At 42.8% G+C, this 9,611-nt stretch overlaps 1 protein-coding gene across 1 annotated transcript; it reads left to right on the forward strand.

Moving 5' to 3' along the window:
- The first annotated feature begins 4,638 nt into the window (after positions 1 to 4,638).
- LOC149302002 (uncharacterized) lies at positions 4,639 to 9,370 on the forward strand. Its single transcript, XM_089483333.1, has 2 exons — positions 4,639 to 5,035; positions 8,255 to 9,370. The coding sequence occupies exons 1-2, from the start codon at positions 4,771 to 4,773 to the stop codon at positions 8,644 to 8,646; spliced, it is 657 nt and encodes a 218-aa protein (XP_089339459.1). The 5' UTR covers positions 4,639 to 4,770; the 3' UTR covers positions 8,647 to 9,370.
- The last annotated feature ends 241 nt before the right edge of the window (positions 9,371 to 9,611 follow it).

Genomic DNA, 9,611 nt, shown 5'->3' on the forward strand with positions numbered 1-9,611 from the left:
GTACTAGAGCTGAATGTTGGGAGATTCTAAGTGGACAAAATGTATTACTTTCATTATCCATAGCTAAATTGTCAGTTGGTTACCAGAATTTGTAATGATGTCTGCCACTTTATACAGATTTAGGAGAGACATGGACAAATTAGTTGGAAGGACAGAGCTTGCTAACTGTCGTTGAGTCAACTTCGTGTGATCCTGTGAATGAGAGACCTCCAAGTTACTGCCCAGTCAGCCTGACATCAAGAACAAGAAAGACTGTAGAGCAGATCATGAAACAGACAGCCAGTAAGCACTTAGAAAGGTCAGCCATGATCACTAAAAGTCAGCACAGGTAATTTTTTTTCGTAGTGTATCTTGATTTCACTGGCTTTTCATAAGTTTCCCCATGATATTCCTGGGGAGGAAAAACCAGTAAAATATGGGCTATACAACTTTACTGCTAGATCAATTTGTTATTGATTTATTAACCCTAAGTATTGATCAGTGACTGGTCATCCTGGAGTGAAGTGACTAGTGGGGTTCTGACTTGGGCTCAGTGCTATGCAAGACCTTTATCAATGTCTTGGAGGGCTTGCTCATACCATTTGCTTGTTCTTGTGGCTGAGACAAGATCTGAACGGTGTCATAGTCCAATGCTCAAACCACTACACCACCCTGGCTCCACACCATTTTCAGACTACACAAAAGTAGGTGGGGCTGCCAATACCCCAGAGGTCAGGATAAGAATTTGAAATGTTTGTAACAGATTGGAAAGCTGGCCATAAGTAACAAAGTGAATTTTAACAGGGAGAAATGTAAGGTACTACACTTAAGACAGTAAAAATGAAATGCAGAGATTATAGGATGGACCTGACAACAGTCAATACATGTGAAAGGGATCTAGGCAGCTTAGTAAACCACAAGCTGAACATGAATCAACCTCACCATATCCATATGTTTTGCATTCTCATTAACGATTCATAGTCTGATTATTAGCCGCTCTGAGTCCCAGTGCTGGGAAAAGAGTGGGATATAAATAAATAAAATAAAGATCCTGTCTGGGCATCAGTTCACTCCATGAGGATGAGGGAGTAGACCAAGTGTATGAAAGCATATGCTACAACTTCTTTTGCAGTTAGTCTCAAAGGTGCAACAATATCCCTTTTCATACTAATATTCCCGACTAACATGGCTATGTGTTCTATGAGTCAATTGTGTGTTGAGGCAGTTAAAATGTCAATGCAATTCTGGACTGCATCAATAGTATAGTCAGTGTGTAGATTTAGAAAGTAATAGTAACACTGTATTCTGCTTTGGTCAGACCTCACCTGGAATACTGTGTCCAGTTCTGGTTACCACAAATCAAGAAGGATGTTAATGTCTAAATCTACAGTACTATATAAATAAAGCATGATGATGATGATGATGATGAACTGTAGAATATTCAGAGGAGGGTGACTGAAATAATGAAAGGTCTGGAAATCATGCCCTATGAGGAGCAGCTTTGGGTGCTGTTTAGCATGAGAAGATAGAATTAGGAGGTGACATGATAGCCATGTTTAAATATTTGAAGGGATGTCATATTCAGAATGGAGCAAGCGTGTTTACTGCTGCTTCAGAAAATGGAAACGAGACCAGTGGGTTCAAACTAGAGGGAAAAAGATTCTACCTCAACCTTAAGACAAACTTCCTGATGGTAAGAGCTCTTGAACAATGGAACACACTGCCTTGAATGATGGAGTCTCCTTATTTGGAGGTTTTTAAACAGGCTGGATGGCCATTTGTCATGTCTATTCCTGCATACTAAGGGGTTGGACTGGATGGCCCTTGGGTCTCTTCCATTCTATGATTCTAAATCATCCTGTTAACAGCACTGCTCAAGTCTAGCAGACATGGCTATGGCTTCCTTGACTGAGCCTTTCCTACTGTAATACAGTCTTCCTTTTTTCCTATTGCCTTTTACCTTGCCAAGCATTTTCACTATGTATGGAACAAGTACTGCAATCCACAGAGACAGAATTAAAAGTTTCATTCTAACTAAAATCTGCCAACAAATATGGAAAACAAAGCAGTGGCCCACAGACTGGAAGATATCAACATACATTCCTGTACTCAAAAAAATAAAAACCAAAGGATTGCAGTAACTATAGGACCATAGCACTAATGTCCCATGCAAGCAAAGCCGTGCTCAAAATTCAGCAGCAGAGTGCTACCATGTATAAAGAAGAAATCCCAAAGGTGCAATCTGGATTTAAGAAAGGGAAAAAGCACTAGGAATCATATTACAAACATATAATGGATAGTGGAGCACACCATGGACTTCCAAAAGAAAACCGGCATAGGTCATGAAAAGCTAAGGAATGCTCTCAGAGACATGGGAGTGCTGCCACATCTGATAGTCCCAATGAGAAAACGAGACAAGAGGCTACTTTTAGAACAGAATATGGAGAAACAGAATGGTTCCCAATCAGCAAAGGGGTCAGGCAAGGCTGCATACTATCACCCTGTTTATTCAACCTGTATGTAGACAACATTGTACATAAGCAGGTTTAAACTAAGTGGCAGGAGATCTGAGGAAGGCACATTTAACAACCTATGGTATGCAAATGACACAATGCTATTAGAAACCATCAAAGACCTGAAGCTGTTACTGAAGAAGGTTGAGGAAAGTGGCAAGGCAGGCTTAATACTGAACATTAAGAAAACAAAAATAATGACTACAGGAGATCTATAAGAATTCATCCTATATAATGAAAACATTGAAATAGTCAGAGTTCCCATACCTTGGATCAATTGGTGATCAGCACAAAGACTACAGTCAAAAAATTAGAAGAAGACAAGGAATAGAGAATAGGGATGCGGTGGCTTAGTGGTAAAGACGCCAATTCTGAGAAATGGCAGATTAGAAGGTTGGCAGTTCAAGGCCCGAGTGCCACATGATGGCTTGAGTTCCTGTCACTACTACCAGCTTCTGCCAACTTGGCAGTCCAAAAGCATGCAAATGCAAGTAGATAAATAGGTACCGCTTTGATGGGAAGGTAACAGCATTTGGTGCAGTCATGCTGGCCACACAACCACCGGAGCAGTCCTCAGACAACGCTGGCTCTTGAGCTTAGTAACAGATATGTGCACCACTCCCTACAGTTGATGATGACTAGACATTCATGTGAAGGGACTACCTTTACCTTTAGGAATGCAGAAGGCAGCTATGAAAAAACTAAATAAGATCCTAATGTGTAAAAATATAACTGAGTGCTAAAGTGTGGATCCGCTAAGCTATCGTATTCCCTACCACCATGTACGGATGTGACAACTGGACAGTGAAGAAAGCGGGTAGAAAGAAAATCAACTCATTTGAGATGTGCTGGAGAAGGAATGCTGGGGATGCCATGGCTAGCCAAAAAGACAAACAGATAGGTCCTTGAACAGATCAAACTTGGACTTTCCCTAGACACCTCTCTACTTTGGACACATCATGAGAAGATACCAATCACTGGAAAAGACCGTAATGCTAGGAACGGTGGAAGGAAGTTGAGAAGAAGACTAAACGCAAGACTCAGTCAGGGAGGCCATGGGCCTGAGCCTGCAGGACCTCAGCAGATTTTGAGATGTCTCATTCACAGGTTTGATGTGTGTGGTGAGGTGAGATGAAGAACACACAGCAATAGCCTCTTGCATGCTGTCAACAGTTGCAGGTTGCATATTGTCACACCTTTCCCTCTCTCACTTTCTGTATGTGCTTTCAAATCCCTTGTTGAATTATGGTGATTCCATGAATTTCTTAGGGTTTTCTTAGGCAAGGAATCCTCAGAGGTGGTTTTGCTCGTTCCTTCCTCTGAGATACAGCCTACAACACCTGGTGTTTGTTGGCAGTCTCCCATCCAAGTACTAACCTGAGCTGATCCTGCTTAGTTTTCAAGATCTGACAGAATCTGGTGCCTTTAGGATATTTAGATAAGAAAATTAACATCTGCCAGTAGCTATTCTCTAGTCATCCAGTGCTTAGGTTTCTTTAGACTCCTCAATTTGCAGTCACTCAGAAAAAACTCATAACAACACTCCCTTTTTTGTGGGGAGGGGGCTGTCATTGGCCCCATACAGACAGGCCAAAATAAAGCTGCTTCGGGTCACTTTGGAGGTATGATGTTTAAATGATGCATGCGTACTAAGAGTCCAGAAGCCATGCCAATGCCACAATCCAGTCTTAAGGACAGGAGCGCAGCTTTCACGCAGCTTCCAGACTCTTAGTACGCACGCATCATTTAAACAGCATACCTCCAAAGTGACCTAAAGCAGCTTTATTTTGGCCTATCTGTATGGGGCCATTGTTTAGAACTGGTAAATGTATTTATAATTTTGCAGATCAAATGCCAATAATACTTGGCTTGAAAGCAGGAAGGGGTTAAGCTAAGTGATAAGCTGGGAGGCTCCTGCATGTTGTTTTGCCTGGCCTTGCAATATCCACAAAAATCTACCTCTTGCGTAACCTACACACCCCTTGCTTCCTTCCACACAAACACCCTGCTGGTTTCTGAAGCCTTTCTTCTCCCTCCCAGGGCCTGGCATTCCAAAACCTCTTCTAAAAGCGTCCCCTGGCAACCGTCCTCTGGGCACCAACCCAGCAGCTACAGGGCAAAGGATATTGGCACGCAGGCTACGGAAGCAAGTCCAGGCCTGCTGGAGCTTCTGGACCCAGCCCCTTGGCCTGCCTTCCTCCTGCCTCTGGGTGCAGAAACTTTGCCCCTGGACCTGCATGCAGCTGCTGCGCACGGTTGCCTGTGGCCAAAGGATGCCATGGGTGGCTGCTGGCTAGGCCTAGTGTTTGCTCTGGCCGTAGCCGCACCCAGCTACATGGGAGGTGATACGCCTGACAGGGAGGCAACAGCTGCCCACACGTGGGCACCCTGCTTGCAAGAGGAGAGCACAGCAGCACCGGAAGAAGAGCGCCGTCTGACGCCCAGATTCAGCAGCTGCATGCTGCACTGTGCTGCCCAAGCGATGCTCAGGATGGTCAGTACTAAGAGTGCCCTCTCCCTGAAACTCAATGAAGGCAGTCAAGGTAAGAAGGGGGTGATGGAGAGATGCAGGGAAGGGAAGGAGCCCATCAGGTGGCGCAGGCCCCTTCACAGGATGCCATCTTCTCTGCCTTAATTCTTGGGAGATTCCAGCACTCCCTCATTTGCCAGGGCTCCTTAAAGAAAATGTTACATAGTTTGGAAGAGCTTGAGAAATATATTTTGTCTATGACTGAAATGTTGGCCCCAAAGATCTCCAGTCCAGGGCATCTTGCAAAAAGATCCTAGCTGAAAGTGTTCTGAGCCCCAAATTGGTTTTGAGTATCATAATTGGAGGAAGCTCATACACAAAGATCCATTCCTTTTTTAAGCCAAACTTACTCCAACTGTGTAACAGAGCAGGGAACAATGGTGGTGGTTGTTATTCTACATTTGGTAATGAGATTACTCAGAGATCTAGCAATAGTTTTAAATTTCCCTCATGACCAACTCTGATGTGGGGCGAGTGAGAAGAGGAGCATACTGCATACTACATTGTCTGTCCAAATCTTGCCCATGCTGTCAATTACTTAGGTGGTTTTAGTTATCTTCTGATTTCTTGACTACATGCAGTCTCTATTTTAATGACTAAGGCAAGCTGTAGGAAGTTTTTACCAAACAGCTGAAACCATTCTATTAGTATGCCATCTGTTTCTGGTGATTTAATTTTCTGAAGGACTTTGATAGCATCTTAACACAACTATGGATCCATCATGAAAAAGTTCTTCAGTTAAAGAAAGAATCTGTCATGCTTTCATCTCTTATATTTGTTGTTGTTGTCTGCCTTCAAGTGGTTTCTGAGATATGACAACCCTATTGCAGCATTTTCTGGGGCTGAGAGTGTGTGACTTGTCCAGTGTCACCCGGTGGGTTTCAATGGCCAAGCAAGGAACTGAACCATATTTTCCAGACTCTTAGGCCAACATTCAAACTACTATATCATGGTGGCTCTTCTCTCTTGTGCAGTTCTTTCCATCTTTTTATTTTGTTCTGTGTTACCCTGTTTGGCTTTTATTTTATTCCAAACCTGCCCTTACCATTAAGAAAAATGGGTGAGAAATGCTGGCAGATGTAGTTAGGATGGCAGCAATAGCTTTCCTGGAGTTGAAGAGTTTAATTGTCAAGACAGAGGCTTTTCTGTCTTTTAAGGCTAGAGATTGTGCCTTTTCACATTCTTCCTTGACAATGTCCCTGGCTTTTCAGTCCAAAGCTTCTCCAATTCCTTTCAATTAGGCTTAGTAGTGCCAATCTATTTTATACGTAGTTTAAATTTAAAAGGAATGTTTTCCAGGTTGTATTTTGCCACTGTGACTGATTTCATGTACTTCTTTAAACTAATACTAACTTTTGAAATTAGCAGCTCATGCTCTGTGCCACATTCTGGTTTCAGTATTGCTTGTCAAATATTTGATTTCTGTGTTAGCTATCTGGCGGCATCAGTGTATACAGTTTTCTGTCCAGTTGCATGAATAAAACATTTTCCAAACTAAACCTATAAACTGTTGGCCTCACAAAATTCTGTAAGTCACTCTCTTGTTTAATTGATCTTAGACTAAATTCTCCTGTAATGTTTGACTCTGCTCTGCTTCTTATTTTTGGCAATCTAACCACCTATGATTATTGAAATTTCCTGGTTTTGTGTGTGTATGTGTTTTCTTCTTGCACACAATATTTAATTTCTTCCCTTTTTCCTTCTGTGGCAGGAGTATATATTTCTTTTAGTTATATTGATGATATTTCCATTAAGTCTCTATACAGCCTATATATAAAGATTTGGAACAAGCTGTTTATGTAAGTTACCTTGACTTTCTTTCTAGTATTTCAGTACCGGAGCCTTTTCAATCTGCATTTTGCTCTTTTTGCTCAATGGAAACAGCACTGATCTCCATCAGGCCAAGTCAAAAGGCATCCATTCGGTCCTCATTCTCCTTGATCTCTCTGCAGCCTTTGACATAATTTGATCATGTTTTTTTGTTGGACTCGCTTCATGACCTCTAGGGTATACTGATTCATATCTCTACGGCAGGTCATTTAATGTGGTTTTAATGAGGACAGGATCAAATTCAAAATGACCTTAATAGATTAGAAAGCAGGGTCAAAACCAACAAAATGAGTTTAAACAGGGTGAAATGTAGGATACTAGACTTGAGTAGTAAAATGAATGAAATGCACAGATACAGGATGGGTAACATTTGGCTTGATGGTAATACATGCAAAAGGAGTCTTAGGGGCTGTCCGCACAGACCCAACGGCCTATGTTCCCCTAGCCTCCCATCAGCCAAACCCTCGGGGCCAGGATAGGGCCTTTGGCAGACCATCCACAGATCCAGTAGATCTGGTCTGATCCCGGGATAAACAGCCTTATCCTGGATCAATTTCACCCCTGGTTTTCTGACTTGTATTCAACCTGTGCTATCCTGGCACATCTGCTCAGGTCCTAAGTATAGGTAAACCTGAGTCAACAATGTGATGTGGCAGCTAAGAAAGCCAATGTAGTTCTAGGCTGCATCAATAGGAGTATAATTCTAGACTGAGGGAAATAATAGCACCACTTTATACTGCTTTAGTCAGATCTCACTTGGAATACTGCACCAGTTCTGGGCACCACAATTCAAGAAGATGTCCAAAGGAGGGTGACCAAAATAGTAAAAGGTCTGGAAACCATGCCCTATGAGGAGCAACTTAGGGAGTGGGTATATTTAGCCAGGAGAAGAGAAGGTTAAGGGATGATATATTTAATTATTTGAAGGGATGTCATATTGAGGATGGAGCAAGCTTTTTTTCTGCTGCTGCAGAGACTAAGACTTGGAGCAATGGAGTCAAGCTACAGGAAAAGAGATTCCACCTCAACATTAGGAGGAACTTCCTGACAGTGGAATATTATTATTATTATTATTATTATTATTATTATTATTATTATTAACCTTTATTTATAAAGCGCTGTAAATTTACACAGCGCTGTACATACAATCTTTTAGTTAGACAGTTCCCTGCCCTCAGGCTTACAATCCTCGGAGTGTAGTGGAATCTCTTTCCTTGGAGGTCTTTAAACAGAGGCTGGATGGCTATCTGTTGGGGGTGCTTTGATTGTGATTTCCTGCATGGCAGAATAGGGTTGGACTGGATGGCCCTTGGGGGCTCTTCCAATCTATGATTCTATGTTGGTGGATATTTTTACAAGAAAGATGCCAACTGTTCCTAATAGATTTCTGTTTTCCTTGCAGGTGAGGAGCACGAATTTTGCTGGATGTTGCGCCTCCGCTGCCAGAAGGGAGAGAGGCTCACCAAAGCCTTTGTTCTTCTCAACCTAGAGCAGCCTCCAGATGGTGGTCAGCTGCCTCCTTACAGGCTTCTCCTCACCACCCCTCCTTCACTACGTCAGCATTTGCAGCCCCGCCACAGGAGCCGTGCCACAAAGCTGCTCAGTGAGGAAGCCTGTGGAGTCCGCTACGATGTGACAGAGCCCTTCCGTAGTGCAGGAGGAGGCCGGGATGCCCAGATGTGCGTCAAGGCTGTCTGTCCGGAGGAAGACGTCTGTGGAGCCTTGAGGCTGGGCCTGCAATGCCCACCCTTCCTAGCCACTTTGTGGCGCAGTCTGCCTCGTCCTGATGACTAAGCAACAGGAACATCAACATGTTCACTGTATAATAGAAGACAGCACCCAGTGGTTTGGGAACAGAGGGTGGGGGGAAAGGGCACACAGATTGACCTCAGGGCTCATGCTCAAGTTCAGCTGCTGCCACACCAGAGGTAGAGTTATGGTAGACTTTGTTTCAATGTTAGGTTTTACTTGGCGATTTCAACAAATTTGCAGTGAATAAAAGCGGTGTCTCTTAAAGTCAACATAAACATATATACACACCATAATCACTAAGCAAAAGAGGTTTGGGGGTTTTTTTAGAAACAAAGTACCATTTATAACCAGCTAATGCCATCTCACCTGTAATTGAGGAGAGCTACCTAGCAACTGCTGGGAGCCTTTTTACCTGAAAGTCATGGAGCACCATATTGTCCTTCACCTCATGCTGTCTCTCATACTGTGCCTTGAAGTGTCGCCAGCATTGATCTTTTAATTATGCTGGCCTCAGTGCCAAGGTGTTGAAATATTATGTTGGAGTAAGTGAAGCACTGGTGACGCACACTGGCCTGGAGCTAAACCAGTGCTGCAGATGAGCACCGAAAGGAGCTTCTAGTTTGTGTACCTTCCTTTACTGGTGCTTGTCATACTGGCATCAGTGAAATGTAGACATATGCACATCAGGACTGAGATGCCTTCCATTAACCTGAATTGTATTTTATGATGGAAATGTGGGCTATTGCCTTAAATTAATAAATGGGAGCATTTTACTTCTGCATTTTTATATTCTTTTTATTTAACCGTTTATATTGAGTCCTTTTACAGAGGTTATACAAATTTTGTTGTATCTGTTGTATTTTGAGATAGCCCACGGGCTAATTAATAAATGTTGTTGAACTACCAATAATACTGTAGACTATGGTCCAAAACACACTGCAGAAATCATCCAGTTTGAGACTGCTTCAACTGCCCTGGCTCAGTGCTAGGGAATGCTGGGAAGTGTA

The sequence above is a fragment of the Sceloporus occidentalis genome, unplaced genomic scaffold (genome assembly GCF_023333645.1).
Source record: "Sceloporus occidentalis isolate IW3139 unplaced genomic scaffold, rSceOcc1.0.p SCAF_20, whole genome shotgun sequence".
NCBI classification, from domain to species: Eukaryota; Metazoa; Chordata; class Lepidosauria; order Squamata; family Phrynosomatidae; genus Sceloporus; species Sceloporus occidentalis.